The 21,132-nt window shown below is 42.2% G+C and overlaps 1 protein-coding gene and 1 non-coding gene across 3 annotated transcripts in view; both read right to left on the minus strand.

Annotated features, from left to right (window-relative positions):
* Positions 1 to 18,671, minus strand: part of SP1 (Sp1 transcription factor) — a 36,347-nt gene extending 17,676 nt beyond the window's left edge. Inside the window, exons 1-3 of one of the 2 annotated variants that reach the window (XM_075551609.1) lie at positions 18,555 to 18,671; positions 17,361 to 17,509; positions 15,550 to 17,065 (exon numbers count right to left, since the gene is read on the minus strand). In XM_075551609.1, coding sequence (XP_075407724.1) covers positions 15,550 to 17,065; positions 17,361 to 17,509; positions 18,555 to 18,561 — 1,672 coding nt within the window. In that variant the 5' untranslated portion in view covers positions 18,562 to 18,671. Of the gene's footprint in view, positions 1 to 15,549; positions 17,066 to 17,360; positions 17,510 to 17,671; positions 18,040 to 18,554 lie in introns of those variants that run through there. The other variant, XM_075551610.1, reaches the window with a different exon arrangement.
* LOC142452021 (U6 spliceosomal RNA) lies at positions 13,087 to 13,193 on the minus strand. The gene has a single exon (XR_012785087.1). It is a non-coding gene; the product is annotated as a U6 spliceosomal RNA (small nuclear RNA).
* Positions 18,672 to 21,132: the final 2,461 nt, after the last annotated feature.

Genomic DNA, 21,132 nt, shown 5'->3' on the forward strand with positions numbered 1-21,132 from the left:
AGAGTTGTATGAGCCCCTAATGAAATGACTTTTTTTAAAGTAATAATACTCATGAATACTGTGCTCCTTTAAACAGCCATCTTTTAACAGACCTAATAATAAAATATCAGATAAATAAATAAAAACTAGAAGACCTAACAGTTCATTTTTAGCCTAGGTCAAAGATAAAAAGGTAAAGGGGGTGGAGAGAGGATAAGCAAAGTTGGTTCGTGGAAACATAACCAGAATGAAAATGGAAAAACTTGTATGGGGTTTCCAAGTCTGGAAAGCTTTATAGGAGCAGAGAGCCTCATCTTTCTCCTGTGGAATGCCTGCTGAGTTTGAACAATATGTACAGAAATTGTTAAATGAGAACTTAATCTACTATGTAAATATTCTCCAAAATCACAGTCTTTTAAAATTTAAGTAAATAAGAATTTTTTTAGTAAATAAGAAATTGAGGAAGATATTTTTTGTATATTTGAAAAGCAATTATATACTTTGTTAAAGTTTAGGCAAATTGCTAAGAATAGCATTACCACACCAGTGAATGAATCAAATAATGCAGCTGTAAACAAACAGAAAGGAAAATACTCACCCCTTCACTAGTAAGCAAAAAACATTAAGCCTTTGAGAAAAGGTCAGAGCTCATAAAGAATGTGTATGAGTGGAAAAATCCAATTACAGAAAGTCATTTGAACAAAAATATTCATCAATAATAATAGCAACAAAGAATTTAAAATATAAACTACAATGAAATTGGTAGGTAACTTGACAGTATTTAGACAACCAATAAAATTTATGGTTAGCTGAAATGTAACAAGCTGAAAAAAATGGTTCTGCTATTTTACTCTGGTGGTATACCCTGGTATAATGGTTACTCAATGAGCTGCTAACTGCAGTCATTAGTTCAAAACCACCAGCTGCTCTGTGGGAGAACAAAGAGACTTTCTACTTCAATAAAGCAGTTACCATCACTAGAACAGAAGAAACAGCAGGTGGGAGTCGGCGGGAAAAGAGTTTATAATCCACAGGGGCAGTTCTACCCTCTCTAGGGTCTCTGAGTCAGAATGGACTCAATGGCAGTGAATTTGGTTTCAGTTTTAAGGTACACCTGGTCCCAAGCCATATTTTCAATTGCTTCATATGCATACAATGCTATTATTTTTGCACACTGAATAAGAAAGACCAAAGAATAATCAATACATTTGAATTATGGTGCTGGAGAATATTAAATAGGGGGTGGGGGTGGAAGATTCCATGGACTGCCAAAATAACACATCTGTCTTAAAAGAAATACAGCCAGGAATGTTCTTTAGAAACAGGGATGGTGAGACAGTATCTCATGCATTTTGGATGTTATCAGGAGAGACAAAAAAAGTCTACAGAAAAACAAAAACAACTCACTATCACCGAGTCAATTCCAACTGAGTAACCCTAGAGGACAGGGTTTCTCAGACTACCTGAAAAAGAATATTATTGAGGGTAACCGTAAAAAATAATTTCAATTGTGGAAGCATCTACTATGTTGCTATGTAAAAGATACTAGAGACTTTTAAATGCAGAACTATGAGAATAAGAATGTACTGCTAGATAAGGTTACAATTTCTACAAGCCTGCATTTATTCCAAACAAAACATGTTTGCTCATGTCTGTGCAATATCAATGGATGGCTACAGGCAAGTTCTCCCAGTAACACACTTGTCTAAGTCTTGTTAGGGTTCCTTTAAAACAAAAGAAACTTTTGTGCCATGAGGGGAAGGGGAAGTGATTTTGAGGTTAGGGCTAATATAAAAATTTAAGCAAATCTCCTAAGTGGACATCTTCCCAAATCAGTCAACCTTCACAACAAATTTATGAAAATGCATCCCCATATAAACCTACAGTTATTAAACTGAAAACACATTTTTAGGAAGGTCAAGAAGACCTCAAAGGTGAATTCAAGGCAGAGGTTGTCTCAGAAAATTATGATGATTTAGGTAGGAAGTTTCAAAGTTTTTTTTGGATTTCAAAAGGGTAGTCTTGATAGATTTTTCCCAAAGGACATAGAAGAATCACAAGGGCTAATTATGAAGAAAATTAATAACTTTAGAAAAAGGCCAGGAAAGTTATACCAACAAATTTTTTTCCTATCACAATACCCTGGCTCTTTCTTTGAGGTTAGCAAGGGCAGACTTTCTTTGTACGCCAAGTTCAACGAACTTTAAAAAGCAATGCAATTTGAGTCCCTGGAGGCCAAAACTGCTATTTTGGCATAGTGTAAAATAAAAAGTGAACAATTCTTTTGGAAAAGAGAGAGATGAAAGTACTACTTCAGATGTATCTAGACCTGGATAGATGGCATGTAGAGAAATAATGGCTTTATATTAACTTGATATTTTTATTAATAAAAGTACCTGATTTTATGGCAATATTTTTTCCATATGAAAAGTCTTTATAGGGATGCTACAGTGAAGTGTTTCTAATAGCAATGTTTTTTACGTACCTTAGTGTGTAGTTACATAATCTGGTGTCAATTTGGGACTTGGGAGGATTGGGAGTGAAGGGGTGGAGTCTAGTCTGTCAATCAGATAATAGCCAATGAGGCCATTGTGTGGGCATGGCCTTCTCCTGAGAATTCTGGGAAATCTGGGATTTCCTCCTTTGAGTTGGGAAAGACTCTCTCTTTTCACTCCCTGTGAGACATCCCTGAGAAGCCACGAGGAGAAGCCACGAGGACCTACCCTGATGCAGCCAGAAACCTGGACCTGGAAGCCCTGCCAGCACTAAGATGTTTCTACCACCACTGACTTTGCACCCACGGGCCTGTGATTTTCCTGCATTCAGCATCACTGAATGTGTTTCATGAGTCTAAGAGGACTTCATAGACTGGTATCGGACATATGGGTTAATACTGGACTTAATCTGGACTGGGATGTTTTCTCAATATTCAACTGTTCTTACATATAAACCTCTCTCTTATTCACCTGAGTTTCCCTACTCTACCCAGACTAACACACCTAGTAAGGACATAAAACAATCACAAGGACTTATTATGAAGAAAACTATTAACTTTAGAGACTGTGAAAAACAGTAAAAATCCAATAAGTATGAATTGATGGGGGGGGACACACACACACACAAAAAGACCAAAAAAATTCCTGATCTTCAGTGGTGTGAGGGGCAATGTGGGAGAGTGGGTTGGAAAGGGGGAACTGATTACAGGGATCCACATGTGACCTCCTCCCTGGGAGACGGACTGCAGGGAAGGGGGGGAAGGGAGACTCTGGATAGGGCAAGATATGACAAAATAACAATCTATAAATTATCAAGGGCAAAAAAAAAGAAAAAAAATTATCAAGGGCTCGTGAGGGAAGGGGGAGCGGGGAGGGAAGGGGGGAAAAAAGAGGACCTGATGCAAAGGGCTTAAGTGGAGAGCAAATGTTTTGAAAATGATTAGGGCAAAGAATGTATGGATGTGCTTTATACAATTGATGTATGTATATGTATGGATTGTGATAAGAGTTGTATGAGCCCCTAATAAAATGTAAAAACATATATAAATTCATGATCCTACGAATACATCCTTCTTTTGGATGTATTAATAATTTTCTACTGACTTAAGAACTAGCACTTTACTTCCTAGAAAATAGGCAGCTTTTGTTATGCAGCAAAGTCCTGGCAGTGCAGAGTTGCTAAGTTGCAAACTGTCTGCTTCCATAAAGATTGACAGTTTCAGAACTGCTAAGGAACAACTGTCTTCTGTCCTATAACGTCGCTATCATTCAGAACCAGCTTGATGGCAGTTTTTGTATTTTGAATGTTTCCTACTGTACAGAAAAAAACAGCACAATGGTGGCAAAAGCTCTCACCAGCAGGTGTCACTGTAGCTAAGTGATTAGCGCTGCAGTCCAGTAGATGGATAATTTTAAACTGCACCCTTCCAGAAAAAAGGCTTTTCAGAAACAGGTAAGTACTATGATGTAAGAGAGGGGCGGTGTGTGTGTTGGGGAGGAACACAAATTTTAAATGGTACCACTTGAGAAAGTAGCAAAATAATTCCGATGTCTCTCCCTGAAAATTATATTTTGGTAGTATTTCCTCATAAGCTTTTCATATTATACGTTATGAAGCCAGAGCAAGATTCATCTATTTTTTATGTCAAGAAAACGAAATCTCTGGACATTTGGCTGTAGTTAGTAACATTAGAAACCCTGGAGACATAGCCGTTAACTGCTTGGCTGCTAACTAAAAGATTGGCAGCTCAAATCATGACACTGTACTTCTTTAAAAATTAGTTTTCCCTAGAAAGCAGTGGTCCTCAACCTTCCTAATGCTGTGACCCTTTCATACACTTCCTCATGTTGTGGTGACCCCCCAACCATAGTATTATTTTCATTGCTGCTTCATAACTCTCATTTCGCTACTGTGATGAAAGGGTCATTTGACCCCCCAAAGGGGTCACGACCCACAGGTTGAGAACCACTACAATAAAGTATTTCTATTCTGTCCTTTAGGATCACAGTCACTGACAGAACTGACTCAGGGGCAGCAGGTCTGGTTTGGTAATTACCAACGTACTGAGAATTGTCTGATTCTATGACCTTCTCTATTTCCCATTTCTATCAACATTCTATAGTGAAAACATTTTTTTTAAATTAGACAATTTTATTGGGGGCTCTTACAACTCTTGTTACAATCCATACATCAATTATATCCAACACATTAATACATATATTGCCATCGTTCTTTTCTAGACATTTACTTTCCATTGAGCCCTCGGGATCTGCTCCTCTTTACCCCTCCCTTCTCCCTTCCCATTCTCATGGCCCCTTGATAGATTAGACATTGTTATTATTTTCATATCTCACCCTGACCCCTGTCTCCCTTCCCCTCTTGGTTTCTGTTGTTTTTCCCCCTGGATGGGGGTGTGTGAAAACTTTTTAAAGACAGAAATTAATTAGAATTATCTTCTCTCCCTAGCTCTGGCAACACCAACTTTAATGTCCCTCCACAAACTAGTAACAATTACCATCATTGAAATTCAGATTGGTAAAACTAAAAGTTCACTTACTGTATATACTCATGTATAAGTGGAGTTTTTAAGTACATTTTTAATGCAGTTTTTGTGGTGAAATTAGGTGACTTGGCTGATATTCGGGTCGGTTTATGCTCGACTATATACAGTAAGTACAAAACACACATAAAAATGGAAAGGGCAAACGAAGGATAATAGTTAAGAATATGCATTTTAAAAACAAAACCAAAAAGGCATACACATTTTTGGTGTTTAGTAAAAGAATGGGAAGACTGTTATATAGCAAAATGATACAAATTAATTTGGGACATTAATTCTCACACCCTCCTCTCTTCCTTACATTAAAAAGCGGTATGAACAAAATTAATTCCTCCCCTGGTTGAGTTTTCATTAGGTTCTCTTGTCTATAATTGCCTATTTCCACTGGGGGCTTAAAATAGGTTCATGGAAAATAGCATTTAAAGGTAATGGAATTGCCCCACACACCTTTTGAAGCTCCCATGTACCTAATCTCTATTAAAAATAGACTGGGGAAGATCAATACAGAATAAAAAAACCAACCCAGTTCTTAAAGTACAATGTTATCTTGAAGGAAGAAACAATGGATAGGAAGTCCCTGGGTTAGAACACCTACTTCTGTATGGGAACCAACCCTGCCCCCCAGTCCTAATTATAATGAAAAATTCAAAGTATGTATGACGGTTCTGAGTAACAAATGAGTGCAACTTTTCAACACTCAAAATACTACCACAATTAATAAGTATTAAAGATGTTTTAGTGTATCTAGCAGTTTTAAAAAATGTTTTTTAGGCATAAAAAGGTATATCATACTAAGATTAGTCAAAAAGGATTGCTACGAAGGTGCCAGGCACATGTGCCCAGGTTTATTCTACACAAAATGTGTTAAACACATGTCTCTGTGATCCATGGATGGCTGCAGACAAGGTCTTCAAGTCACACACTTACTTGTCCGAGTCTTGTTCGGGTGCCTTCAAAAGATGTAACGAAAAGCGTACTTTTTGTGCCATGGGGAAAAGGTATTTTGAGAGCAAGGGTAATATAAGATTTTAACAAAACTCAGGTGGACATCTTCCCAAATCAGTGAGCCTTTGCAACAAGTTTATGGGAATTTTGCCCATATAAAACAACAGTTTGTTGATGGATCAAGCATCTTAAGGAAGGTCAGGAAGCCCTCAATGATGAATTGAAGGCAGAGTCAGCTCAGAAGGTCATGATGATTTTTAGGGGAATTCCAAAGAGGTAATCTTGAATCTTAATAGACTTTTCTCAGAGGACTCAGGGCAATCATGGGGGCTTACTATGAGGAAATTTCAAGAAAACTGTTTAGAAAATGCCCAGGAAAGTAGCACCAAGAAATTTTTCTATCATGATAGCACCTGGCTCATTCTTCAAGGGATGTCTAAAAACATATATTAATTAAACAACTTTTTAGATCCACACTGTTCTGAGAGGCCTTAAGTGGTGCTTTAAATACATATTTATACTTTATACATCAGCTATATTTCTATAATAGATCTAAATCAGGGGTCCTCAAACTTTTTAAACGGGGCCAGACTATAGTTTTTAAAAAAAAACTATGAACAAATTCCTATGCACACTGCACAGTTCTTATTTTGAAGTAAAAAAACCAAACGGGTCAAAAAAACCCGGCGGGCTGGATAAATGTCCTCGGCCTATGGCCCGCGGGCCGTAGTTTGATGATGCCTGGCTAAATGTATGCACAAGCAATGGTCATAGATCAATATGATGGGGCTTGGCTTCAAAAGATCATGAAAAAACTCCATTCTCTGTACAAATGTACTTTATACAATTGATGTATGTATGGCTTGTGATAGGAGTTGTATGAGCCCCTACTAAAATGATTTTTTAAAAAAAGAAAAACTCCATTCTTATTTTCCACAAACTTTTTGAAGCCCCTCTTGTAAAATCTGATAAACCATCGCTGATAACCCACGCATAAACCCAAGGAGCTGTGGTGGCACGGTGGGTTAAGCGCCAGGTTGGGAATCACAAAGTAGGAGGCTCCACCTTACCAGTCACTCACTCTGAAGGTGAAAGATGAGGCTTTCTGCTCCAATGAAAGATTTATTTACCTCCTCAGAAACCCAATGGCATTCTCTGGCCTGTAAGGTCACCATGCTGCATGTGGGACCCCATAGTAATGGGTTATGCATGAATTCTAAGATAACTTTTTACTATGAGATATGCGTCCCTTGTCTTAACATGTATGTCCTGATTACTAACTAAAAAATCATACACACACCTTGAAACTGCCAGGGCCAGTATGACAAAATGATTTAAGATGGAAATGCTATTTCATAAAATTATGCAACCAATTCAAAACCATTACTTGCTAAGACCATGGAGTCCACCACGAAGTTCAACAATGTTAGAAAGTGCTATAAATACATACTTCAAGGCACATTACGGTAAATCAAAAAGCATACCTACAATATCATAGAAACTTCTATCAAACAAAAATATAAAAAGCTGAAGTTGCTGGTTTTTACATATGCTCTATCTAGGTCCTAACACTTTCTTTTGAATGTGCCTTTTAAATGTTGAGTTTGAGGTACAAATGCAGTTACAAGGGCACAGAGATTAAGGTTTCCCAATAAAACGTCACGGACAGCCTTTGCTAACCCCACGAATGAGCACGAACTGGTTGTGACGGGTAAACAACTTTCCTGGCCTTTTCTTAAAAGGAAGCAGTTTTCAATTTTCTTAAGATTTAAGAATCCCCACAATCATCCTTTGAAAAAAATCTAACAAGATTACTCTTTTGGACTCTCATAAAACAGTCACCACACACTCACGAGCTGACCTCTGTGCCTTACACGGCACCGGCCTCCCAGCAGTGGCCATCAGAAGCCTCTGTTTTGACTGGACCTTGTTCTGAAGGCACCCAAGGAGACCACAACAAGGGTACTGCTGAGAGAACCTGTCTGCAGCCGTCTACTGAACACAGACCTGTTTCAACACATTTTGCTTGGAGTAAACCCGTGCACGTTTGAACTGGAAGCTTACTGACAATACTTTCTGACTTACCCTCATATTTTGTGGGCTTTAGAAATAATATTGGTAATCATTATTTTGTTAACTGGAATATGGTTGAAAAAATATCCATTGCATTATCTTTTTAAACCCATTTAGATGTCTTAATTTCCTAACAATTGTTACATATTCAGTTTGTCTTTGCTTTCTGAGATGGGATAGGTGAGACAAGGATTAGCTGAACTTGAAAAATGAGAAAAGAAAGTAAAACAGCATTTTAATAAAACCAAGTTCCAGAAAGATGAATGGGAACACACACACACACACACACACACACACACACACAAATTTACAGGAAAATAGCCATCTTTAAAATGGAAAAGGAGTAAAATAATTCACTGAGTAAGGAAATTCAGAAGCCCAACAATCACTAAGAATATCAACAAGGTGTTCATCAGAGGCTCTTTGCTAGCCAAGCAAACTTGTAGAGAAAACAGGCACACACTCTCTGTAGGAAGTTACAACGATGCTAATGGCAGATTAAGAAACAGGAAACCCACAGGTAATCCCAACTCCTGCTCCTCTATCAAGTAGGGTTTTGACCAGAAAGGCTTCAAAAGAAGGAAGCTGACTGGTTTGGGATTGACTTCTTTTGGTAGTGGTGGTAAAACATGAAGACAGGCATACTTAATAACCCGAAAGAGTGACTATGAATTGAGAGCGAGGATTGCAAAGAATGAAATTTCCAGTTTCTTTGTATTCCTACATCTTTCAACTTTCTGCTCACAAAATTCTTCAGTATTACAACTCAAGGCTTAAATGTTTTCCCAGATCTTTCGGCTTTGAGAAATGCTAAGGATGTTCTTCCCTATCATATTTCTTTTCTTTTTATGTTTTAAACCATTTTATTGGAGGCTCATACAACTCTTAGCACAATCCATCCATCCATCCATTGTGTCAAGCACATTTGTACATATGTTGCCATCATTTTCAAAACATTTCCTTTCAACTTGAATCCCTGGTATCAGCTCATTTCCCCCCTCCCTCTCCCTTGTCACTTAAAAAAATTATTTTATTGAAGGTCCTTATTGGTTTTTTAACTCCAAGCCTTTCCTTTGTACATTGCATTTTATTTTACTGTGTCTTCGTAAATCATTCTTTGAAATCTTCTATTTAGCTATTTATTTCTTTCTGTTTTAGCTATGCTATATACAACAGTAAGTTTCAAAGTCACTGGACATCCACTTTGATCATTTTTTTTTTACCTCGACAATGGCTTTATTGTCTGTGCAACTGCAGGGAGCCTCCGGGCAAGGCAAATGGACTACCACTGAACAGCCAGAAAGAAGGGCTCCCCAGCACAGCCTGGGTCAACCAGAGCCGACAGAATACTTAGGAACGATATGTAATCCTTTGGTGGTGGTCAGGGGTGGGGGTGGGGTGTATCACCCTGAAAAATCCACACGTACCCCAACTTTAAAATCAGTAAAGAGCTCTCACACAGTGCTTCCACTAGCCACTGTCTTCAGTGATGGGAAAGATCATTTTCCTTTCTTGCATTTTAACTACCTTTTTGTTTTCTGTGTATATTAATTACACCCTTAATGTCATCCTACACTCAGCTGGTCATTAGTGCTCAATGAGTCAAATCTATTCTTGAGATGGTATCTAAATGCAATAGAGCATACTCATTCAAGTAGAATATACTCCAATAATAAAAGTAGAATATACTCGAGGTTGTAATTTGGGTCTCAGGAACTTGTTACAATTCTCTTCAGTTTCAACTTAGACTTGCGTAGTCTGTTCAACCACAGCCCTTAGCCTTACTCTGACTAATGATAGTAGCTTCTCTTTGTACAATTGTAATTGATTTGATTCGGTGTATTCCATTTGGGGAGGTCCAGGTTTATCACTGCCATTTACTTTTGAAAGAGTTATTTGCAAAGACTAGATTGTTAGCCTTACAAAATTCTGTCATGGAATTTCTGGAGTTCTTTCTACTGATGCTTCTACTTTTGTTTCCAATTTTCACATTCCAATCACCAGTCATCATCAATGCACAATTTCAGACTGCAGAAATGGGTAAAACCCCTAATTTCTTCATCCTTAGGGTTAGTGCCTAAATTTGAATAATTTTTTTAAAAATCTCAATCTAATTATTGGGGTTATGTTTTAACCAATCTATCAAATCACATAGGAATTAAAAACAACAATAAAAGTGGGGAATAGAAGGAGGAAGGCACCAAAAGGGAATTTCCAAAGTAACACAGAAAATTAACAGAAGAGGAAGCACACACACACACACACACAATGACAAAGCTGACATTTATGTTTTTAAAGGCTGATTATGGAAAGTCCTTGATTTCTCTTTGCCATCTTCTCCCTATATTTTGATCACACACTAGTCATTTGATTATAATCAATTCTAGTTCCCAGAATTTTATAGAGGTGTTTATTAACCATGCCTTTTGCTACTTTTATCGCCTATTCTCTATATTAAACTACAAACACTCAAAATTATTCATTAAAATCATTAGAGTTGATTTCAACTCACAGCGATCCTACAGATCAGGGTGGTAGAGCTGCCCTGTGGATTTCTGAGTCGGAAACTCTTCACCTGTGCCACAGTGGATGGTTTCAAACTGCTGACCTGCTGGCTGGCAGCCCAACACATAACCACTAGGCCACCAGCACGCCTTTCTTCCCCTTAGGGCAGTGGTTCTCAACCTTCCTAATGCTGGGACCCTTTCAGACAGTTCCTCATGTTGTGGTGACCCCCCAACTATCAAATTATTTTCACTGCTACTACATAATTGTCCTTTTGCTACTTTTATGAATCGGGTGACCCCTGTGAAAGGGTCATTTGACCCCCAAAGGGTTTGAGACCCACAGGTTGAGAACTGCTGCCTGAGGGTCTATAAAAGTTAAGGTACTGGGTAGGATGAGGGGATTCCATAGGTGGTAACCTTTATTTAATCACCATTACAAGGGATAGACTGATTTAATTGCATTTAATTTGCAAAGAGCTGTAATTTTTAAGCCATCAATTGTTCTGAAAGAATATTCAACAATATGGAAAGACTTATCAAAAAGCACTTAGCCTAAGCTAAAGATTATTTATAGCAAATACTCACTTTCCTATAGAAATCATAATTTTAAATTTGTTTTTATTTACTGAGAATTATAGTTTTAATTGCATTCCCTCAGCTCTTAAAGACCAAGTATTTATCTTGATCTAGTATTTTATATTCTTACTCCATGTTTAAAGTTGTTCAATTATTATTTGTTTTGTACACAGATGGAGAGGTGAGAAGGAAGACTCACAGTGAATGGGCACATGCAAACTTGTCAGACAAGTCATACCGCCCAGGTTCCTTTAGCCATTCAGTCCAGAATGCACTGGAACAAAAGTACAAATTCAAACTACCACCCAGATTCACAATCAACACTCAGTCATTAAAAAAAAAAGTACAGAAATATTTTCCAAGATCTTATAGCAGAAACAGTTCTTAAAAGCTAGCACAGCAAGAACACAGCACAGCAGACCAGGTCCCAGTACTACTACTTGTCAAATGACAGGAAAGGGATAATAGTACTTTTATGACAGACTTGGGTAAAAACAATGTTTTTAATGTATTTCTTTTTCAATTAAACACTAATGAAAAAAGTTCAAAGGAATGATTATCTATTAATATTAAATAGGTACAAATCAGTAACTTACAAAGTATTATATACTAAGGCTTTTCTACAGATGTTCACCTTCCATTTTAAAAAATTTCTGAAGAAACACCCAAAACAAAAGATGAGAACTAAATTATTAATGGCAACAGTTGCACACTACTTAAAAAAAGGCACATAAAGGAAAAAGAAGATACAAAGATAATAAACTTGTCTATATTAGGCACCCTTGTGCTCTTGTTTTTTAATTAAGAACTAAAATGGCCACATTACACAATGCAACATGATTTAACAATGACGTCATTTACAGAAAGCCACTGAAATGGGTAAATAAGAGCAGTTGGAAAGGTCTGGAAAGACTGCCTTTTGCCAGCCTACTGGTTTTCCAATCTCTACTTAAATGGAAGTCACCACTTGAAAAGCAGCAAAACATCACCCTGAGACACCTGGACAGTAAAAGATAATGGCAAAGGGTTAGAAAGAACATGTGATGTTTGGATCCAGTATAGTTGGTAATGAAACATTTTTAAATGGAAAAAATGTCTCTTGTATGACTTTTTGTACGAGAACAAGTCTTAGCACATTTCAATCATAGGAACCTGCTGATCATGAATGTTTGAATGCACTGAAGCACAATTTCTCACCAAGTAGGTCTTAGTAATCTGAACCCAGGTTCAGAGACACTGTTGGCAAACCAACCTCGGTATCACACTCTTCAATTTAACTTCTAAGAGAAAGACATTTTCCTGACCCCGGTAAAGCTTAAAAGCAGATGTGAAATTTTTATTTTTAGTGTCTGAAAGTTGATTCTTGAGCGAATTATAGTCATCAAGGAAATAAGACATTCTCTACTCCTGCCAAAGCCCAGCCCTGCACTCTTTATTAGACAGAACTCCCACGTAGACATCCAAACGCAATCTTCCAAAGGCCGCCCTCCCCTCAACCTGGGCAAGGGGGTTCAGCATTCAGCAGCGACTGAGAAAACAAAATAGGAGCCTTACTTTAAACTTACACAATCCTATCTGTCAGTGTAACTACTGAGAGCAGAGGATGCTGGTAAAGAGGAAAGCATAATGTGAGAAAAGGAAAAATAAGAGCCCACTCACTGGCCATTTCACAGCCTGGAAACTTAAGTTCATTTAACTGGGTGGTCCCTTCCGCACTACCACCCACGGGGCAGAGCCTTGGACACAGGCAAGAGGTGCTTTGGTTATCCAGCTCTGCTTCTGCCTCCTGTATTCGCAAACTGAAGCAGAGTGACTGGGAGATCTTAAAAAGCTATTAAAAGATGACTTTTTAAAATTACAAATGTAAGTGAATAATACTTTCTGGGAGTCTTCCACAACTGTGTAAACTATACATACACACACACATATTTATATACATATAAATATTTTTAAAATATGGAACGCTTCACGAATTTGCGTGTCATCCTTGCGCAGGGGCCATGCTAATCTTCTCTGTATCGTTCCAATTTTAGTATATGTGCTGCCGAAGCGAGCACTACATACATATTTTATAAAATCACATATGTATATGTTAATCATATACATGTCTTTCTCTTTATATGCACACACAAACACATCTTACAACATGATTTCATTGTTTTTTCTACTCCATACTACTACCAAAAGGTTAGCACAACAACAAAAATACTACCAAAAGGTTGCATGTTTCCAGTAAAAACAACACAACAAACTATATGGCAGAAAAATGAGTGAAATAAGACACTTGGTAGCAGCCAGGCAACAGCTGAACAACACTAAGCTACCAGGAAATTATTTTATTATCACTAAGGATGAAGTCAGATCGATTAGAAGAGAGATGTACAATTATGACTAACTAGAAAGGAGACAATGTGTATCTTCAGAAACCACTACTGATGAAACAATTTCAACCCTCACAAAATGGCTTTTCAATGGGGCCTTCTCTCATTAGGAATGTCAAGCGACTGCTGCCACCTTACCAAAGGCAGGCATTTTCCTGAGCCCGGAGACCATAGGTAACAGCTCGGTAGTCCTATCCTGTGACATTAAATGGCAGGCACCCCCAGAGCATGATTTAACCATGAGAACGCCTCATAACTGTTCCCTCTAGGGCTTAAGTGATAAACCTTTTAGAAACTACCGAGATCCAATGATTGTTAATTTAAAATAATCCCCCAGCCTTGCTTTCTGTCCTCTTTTGAAGACAAGAAAGACTGCAGGATAACACAACTGAAGAGCACAGAGAAAACAAACATGCAGGTGTAGATTACCTAGAAAGTGTCTAATTTTCCTAGACTGTTGCCTTCAATTTTTACAAAGCTTTCCCCCTGTGGACTCCTAGGAGGTGGCGCTTTCTTAACCTCCAACTCATCTGTCAACCCCAAGACATCCCATCTTAAAGCAGCAAAGGCATTCATTTTCCAGAAGGTTTTAACAATTTCTCAAGTTCTGCCCTGCACTAGGAACCGGAGACAACTGTGAGGCCTACTACTGCCAATGGCTGACTGTTGTCTCACTACCCCAGTTTTGTTATCCAGAAAACAAGGCAATCGTTTCAGATTATTTAAGTCTCTTCCAGCACTAATTTCCTAGTCCAAAATTGTCAATTCACTTAAAAATCAAAATTTACTTGTTCTAAATTTGCAACTCTAGAAAGTAACGTGAGAAAGTTAGGAAACTAGCAGATACCAATCCTACACGTCCCCCTGCCAGATTTTCTGAAACTGTAGGCGGCAGGAAACAGGATTGTTGATTTGTTACCATTACTTACATACAGAACCAGCCTTTATAAAGGAAATGCAACTACTGTAGCAAAAACAATCCATTAAATTTCTATACCATCCAAGAGAACTAAAAGTGGTGGTATTAGACTGTTTTCCACCGTAATTTGCATACACCACTACAGATTACAAAAATATACATTGTCTTTTGTTTTATCAAAGATTAGTATCACTGCCATGGGACTTAAAATGTTAAATTGTACCTACATGTTCATTCCCACCTTCTTTCGTGGAAGTTCTAAGCTTCCAATTAACCCACAGTGAAATCGTGTTCAAAATGGATAATGGAATCATGTGGTCAACTGCCTCAATATGAATCCAATATAGGCCTCATCCCACTGTTTCCTTCAATGCCCTCTTTACTCCTCTCTCCACTCCACCTTCCTATTCTAATGCACACCCCTCTCTCCTTCGGCCTCTCCCCACCAGACACTGTGCTTTCCAAAGCAGTCTAGAAAGTTGTTCTCTATCAAGGAAGTTTCAGGGTCATAACACTATAGTGAGGAATTCGGTTTTCAAAGTAACTAGAAGTAAAAAACCAATCAATAAACCATGGTTAACAAGCTCTAACTAAAGATTAACCAGGAAATGTGTCTTACTGAAAAATCTTTCTGGATTTCACTAGCTCACATGTCTCTGGCTTCGGAGTTAAAAGTTTAAGAGCAACATCTGATGAGTTACCAACTGTTCTACAAATGGATCATGTTTATAATCAATTCCTACGTCACAGGAATTGGCCAAATACAGCCCCCAAATGAAGAGCATGTTCACTTTTTTTAAAGGCTATAAAGCAAACAAGGAAAGAAGAGTCGGAGGCAGACACCCTAACACTGAAAACATTTCTATGGGGCCCTTGCAGAAAGTCTGCGGACCCATTCCTTCAACACCACCCGAGACCCTGGGAGTCCCGCCTCGAGCAGGACATCTTCCCCAAAGCATTCTTTTCTTTTTCAGTGAAATATAAAGTTTCAGTTCATTTGGTTTCAAATTACTTAAACTAGAGCCATTGCTACTTGTCTGACTTGCCTTCACTCTCTTCCTTGGACACAATTGCTCTAAGTTTGCTATAGAAATGCCAGACTTCAAGTCTTACCTGAGGCGTTGGCTATCGTCAGTGGCAGGCCTGGAAGTTGGTGCACCTGGATCCCAGAAGCACCCAGTGCGCTGAGGTTGATGGTCTGGAGGCCTGGCATGGAGGAGAGTTGTGCAGCATTCACAGTGACTGTGCCGGCAGGGATGGAGGCAGCAGAGGCAATGGGTGTAAGGGTGGTGTTGCTGCTGCTTGTCTGCCCCAAGGAAACACCCTGCATTGGAGCCAAGGTGATTGTCTGAGCCTGTGGGTTCTGAACTTGGAGGTTCTGTAGCTGAAGAGTCTGCCAGCTGACCTGTCCGTTGGGCCCTACTGTTGGTGTCCGGATGATGATGGGGCCAGAGTTGGGGACGGCCTGGAGCTGCAGGTTCTGGAGGGTTTCCTGGGAGATGGCTTGAGTTGTAAAGGTCTGCCCCGACAGTGGTGCAGCTTGAAGGGCCTGCAAGGCCTGTCCCCCCTGAACGAGCTGGGGCTGAATAAGAATCTGTTGCTGCTGCTGTGCCTGCTGGCTTTGCTCTCCTTCTTTTTGCTGACCTGTTTGCAGCGAGCCCCCAGCCGTCTGGTTCTGCTGGATACTGAGAGCATCAGAACCCTGGAGCCCACTGACCCTCTGGGGTGCCTGGCCTTGAGAGTTGGTCCCTGCTGATCCGCTGGTGGTGAAGTTCATAATTCCCATGTTGCTGGTGGTGGTAGTTGTTGAGTAACTATTGGCATTGGTGAAAAAGGAGCTGGAACTGGCTTGCGATGATACCAGACTAGCAGAACTGATGGCGGTCCCTGAGGTGACGGGCTGTGAGCCACTCTCCTGGGACCCAGAGCTGCTGATCGTGACTGCCTGAGAGCTGGGAGTCAAGGTAGCTGCAGAAACGCTGTTGACAGGTAGCAAGGTGATATTCCCATTCAGGGCCACTGGGACATTGGTCACATACTGAGTCTGTCCTGAGAGCACATTATTAGTCAGGCCTTGAAGGGGGACAGCCTGCTGGAGCAGGTTTGGCATAGCAGCAATGATGTTGCCTCCACTTCCACGATTTGTAATAATCTGTTGGTTTGCACCTGGTATGATCTGAATTTGACCAGAACCATCTTGCTGCACTTGGGCCCCAGTGGCTGCAAACTGCAGCTGTTGCCCATCAACGGTCTGGAACTGTGGGATTACTTGATACTGAATATTGGGCATCACCCCAGGGAGCCCTGCCAGGACTTGCTGGTTTTGTAAATTGGGGGTGGTAGCCACAACATACTGCCCACCAGAGACGGTGCGGTTCTTGGAAGACTCACTGCCATTGCTGCCATTAGTACTGCTGCCACTCTGTTCCTTTGAGGTAGGGGTGGCCCCAGCGGAGGAAGAGATTATCTGCCAGCCATTGGCCCCCTGTGAGAGTTGTGTGGCTGCAAGGTCCAGCTCACCAGTGCCCCCTGCCTGGCTTGGGCCCTGGGAGTTGTTGCTGTTCTCATTGGGTGACTCAATTCTGCTGCAAGTGGCTGCCAGAAGAGCCAAAGGGGATGGCTGGGATTCCTGGCCAGAAAGAGAGAAAAAGAATTAGTAACACCCAGCTGTCAGCCCAGGGGGCAGTGCACAACAAATAGGAACGAAACACTAGAACTGCAGAGCAAAACTCAAAAGCCAATCTATCTACAATGCTAAAATTCTTATCTCTCTCTGGGGATCTCCAAGTCATAAGTCTCTCTGCCTGACCTTCCCCTAACTGGGAAATGGTCCAGGCCCTTACTAAACATTTTTCTGTGAGGGTTAAGACAATGATCTAAGAGTATTCCCATGTCCCCACACTTCCTTTCGGATCATCACTTACCTGCCCCCCTCCTCCACTGCTGCTACTGCCTGTGCTGCTGCTTCGAGCCTGAGAAAAGGCACCACCATTACCATTGCCCCCATTATTGCCACCAACTCCTTTTTCAATCTTCACCACAGCTGTCATTTCATCCATGGAGTGATCTTGGTCTACAAGGAAATGTGAGATAAACAACTTAAATGTGGAGTTAAAGAAAAGGGTGAGAAGATGATGAAAGAGAACTGGCTAACAGGAAGGTGAGTTGTGCCTGTGGGTTGGGGGAGGGGGAAATGGATTGGGGGAGGGGAAGCTGGAAGACACTAGAATGTGACCTGGGCTCTGTAGAGTCAGACTGGGCCTCAATTTCCTTTGAACAAAATTAAACTCTGAAGACGTCCCAAGAAATGCTTTTGGGATAGGAAATATGCGGGATTACGGGCATGGTAAAAGAATTTTAAAGTAAGAATCATTGTCAGGGGGAATTAAAAGAGAAAAAACGCAGGTATAGCAAAAAACATGTGGGTGGCTAGAAGACTGCTAAAATTAGTGTTAAAGGGGAGACAGAAATACAAATGCAAAAAGTAGCAAGAGGAGGCGGGGGTGGGGAGGCGGCTAAGAGGGCTAAAAAGCGTGACAGGGAAATGCTGATAAATACAGCGAAGGGACTAAAGGGTCTTTGGATTAGAAATCAAAGGTTTTCAGGGCGGAGAGAAGGCGGGCCCTAGAGAGAAAGGGCGGTTTCGGGGTGAGGGGCGTGGAAAGGGCGGGACAGTGGGGGGGAGGGGAATCGACAGAAAGGGGGGGGAGGGCCTAGGGGGCAGTCGGCGACCAGAGGGCGGACCAGGGAGGCGGTTGGCCCGGGCGGGGCCTGCACTGCTTGGGCCGCCCCCGCGGCTCCAGCCCCCCGACGGGAGGAGCCTCCGGCGGGCAGTCGAGTAGTGGGGGGTCAGGCCCGTCCCCCGCGGCCGGGGCGGGCAGGGGGCGGGCGAGGCCACGCTGCCCCCTCCCCCGGGGCGGGCGGCCCATCCCCCCTCCTCCTCCGAGGCCCCGCCACTGCCCCTTCTCCCTCCCTTCCCTCCGCCCCGGGCGGGACCAAGGCCGCCGCCGCCACCGCCTCCCGCCCGCCCCCCCTAACGGCGGGGACCGCCCGGTCGGCCCCGCGCGCGCCCCCTCACTTCCCTCCCACCCCTAGGCTTGAAGTGGACTCATCCTTACCGCTCATGGTGGCAGCTGAGGGACGAGCTCAAGGGGGTCCTGTCCGGGGGGGTTGGGGGGGGCCAGGAAAAACGCGGACGCTGACGAGGCAAGCGAACCCGGACCGGACAGGGAGGGGGGGGTAAGGAGGAGGGAGCAGCGCGCCACAAGCTCGGCCTAGACCCCGCCCTTTCAGTGCTGCCCCGCCCAATGAAGGAGGGGAGAAGGCGGGACTTGCAGAAGAGAGGCGGGCACGCTGTCCAATGACACCACTCAGGTGTTCTCTAGGGCGTGGAGGGCCGAGTTGCGTGCCTGGTATCCGCCTCAAGATGCCGCCCTCTCCGTTTTAAAAGCCAATGAAAGATGCAGGAAGTGAAAATAGGCGGGATCTAGCGTTGACAGGCTGGGAAGCAAACCAATCAACCGCCAGGCGGGCTCCAGGAGCGGTCGGGATAGGGAGAGGTTTGATAAGAATGACAGAGTGGCGACCAACTACAATCCTGGACGTGCCTAGGCAAAGTCCTGCGGGGGGAGAGGCCGGAAGGGGCAAGGATGAAGCTGATGAGAACCAATCCGAAATCAGGCGGGCAGCTAGCAAAGTTACGATTAGACAAACTCTGAAAAAACAGACCGGTCAGTCCGCATACTGACGTGGCTCTAATCCAATTATCTTCCAGATGAACTCTGAGGGCGGGTACTTGGAGCAGGCAGCGGGGAGCTGGCGACTCTCTCAATCACTCCGGCCAATGAAGGAGCAAGGCCCGCCAAGCACCGCCTCTGAGGGGGCCAATGGGTGTTACGAGAGCCGCCCGTCATCGGGGAGGGAACAGGGCTGTGCCAAGAGAAGTTCGTCGCCATATTGGCCGCCCTCGGGGGACGCCTTCACCGTGATTTCACGGCACACTTGAGCGGAGCCAGGTAGCTCCACAGGTGTCAGGGCAGAGCCCAAGGAGTCGTCTTCAGACCGCAGTGCCACCTCACTGCCTGCGGTCCTTTGGGTCCTCACTGGGGCGCCCCTAAAAAGCACCTCCGGAGTCCCACCCTCCCGGGGCAGGCGGATGCCTCTCAATGTGGGTGTGAAGTTGTCACTAAACCCTGTGAGTGCCGGCGAGAGGAGATCCGGCGGCGGCGCCCTCGAAATCATTGCACACTGAGCTGACCAATCTGGCTTTTGTGAAGCCCCAGCAAACGCCATTTTCTTGAATTCCGCCAGACAGGCGCAAGCCGCTTCCCTTCAGGGCGGCTTGACTCGTCAAGAGCTGGTCGGGGGCTGAAGTGCTGGGAGAAGCCCGGGCGGTCAAGGTCCTTAGCTGCTTCCTGCTCCTCCATTCTCTCCCCGCCCCTTTCGTTGTAAACACTGCTGAAGCATTAAGTTCCTGTTCTTGTCAACCGCCAAAGTTAAAGGAGATCGTTCTGCCGGAGGCACCTGGAGCTGGGGCCTCCATTTTGCGGCTCCTTGATCCTAGTTTTGATGGGAGAGGCCTGGATGGCTTGTAGGCAACGTGATGAGGTCACCCTCCAGAGCGCTTGTGTTTTCTATGTCACTTCGGTGGATATAGTCTGCTTTGAAAGTTTGAACGCCCCCTAATAGATTTTAAGCCCCTTGAAAGTAGCAACTCAGGCCTCTGTTCCTTGGGGCAGGGTTTGGAATAAATGACTTGATTGCTGGATGCCTACTCTGTTCTAGGTACATCAGGTACTTTGCGTTCCTTTGGTCAACAAAAAGACTAGACATACAAGTGAAGAAATTGGAATGTAAATTTGTCCAAGGTCACAAGCTTTAAAATTGTGCCAGTTTCCGGCCCTGCGTGTTTACACATACACAGGACTAGAAAACATTCTCCAATTTTTTATTGGAAGCATTGCTTTTGTCCTGGTATTTTATATCTCCTGAAAACAAATCCTACCTACACTCCCAAGACAGCACAAATGGCATCATCTTGTCCATCTTTATTGTAAAACACCTTATTTCTTTAGATCAGAGTTCCTCAAAATGTCCTGTTGAGCTGTAACAGGATTATTACGCAGGGAGCTTAAGAATTTGCATTTTTACAGAGCTTTTTCACATAATGCATCTCTCCAGCAAAGAGTTTAAGAAACACTAAGAGAAACTTCCTGGAGGGAAGAAACTGCATTAGTCATCTTTGTAAATGGAGCACAGGAGTTTAGTGTATTCAGCAAGACCACACCCACATTTACTGGGAGGGGGAACTACTTTGTGGTGTAATTCTCTACATACTTCAAATATATTGTCCAGTTTAATCTTTCCACCTGATGGGAGAAACCCTCATCTCTTTTGTAGATTAGAAAAGAGAAGTCAAACGGACACTGAAGTTTAAAAATCCTGTTTTAGCTCCAAAGTCTCAAGTGTGTTTCCTATTAGAGCTTAAATTCTAAGTACTAGGGTGGAGGAAGGCTGCAGTTTAACCTGGGCAATTGAAATCTCTTAAATTCAGTCTCCATTGAGTTCTTTCCTACCATTGAGGAACATTGTAAAAAGCTCTGCCCCCAGGCACAGTGTGTTTGAAGGTAAATTGCTCCTCCTCCCTTAGCTAGCCCAGGGAGGGGCAATCTCCCTCAGGAACTTAACCTGGGTGTG

Source organism: Tenrec ecaudatus, chromosome 6 (genome assembly GCF_050624435.1).
Source record: "Tenrec ecaudatus isolate mTenEca1 chromosome 6, mTenEca1.hap1, whole genome shotgun sequence".
NCBI classification, from domain to species: domain Eukaryota; kingdom Metazoa; phylum Chordata; class Mammalia; order Afrosoricida; family Tenrecidae; genus Tenrec; species Tenrec ecaudatus.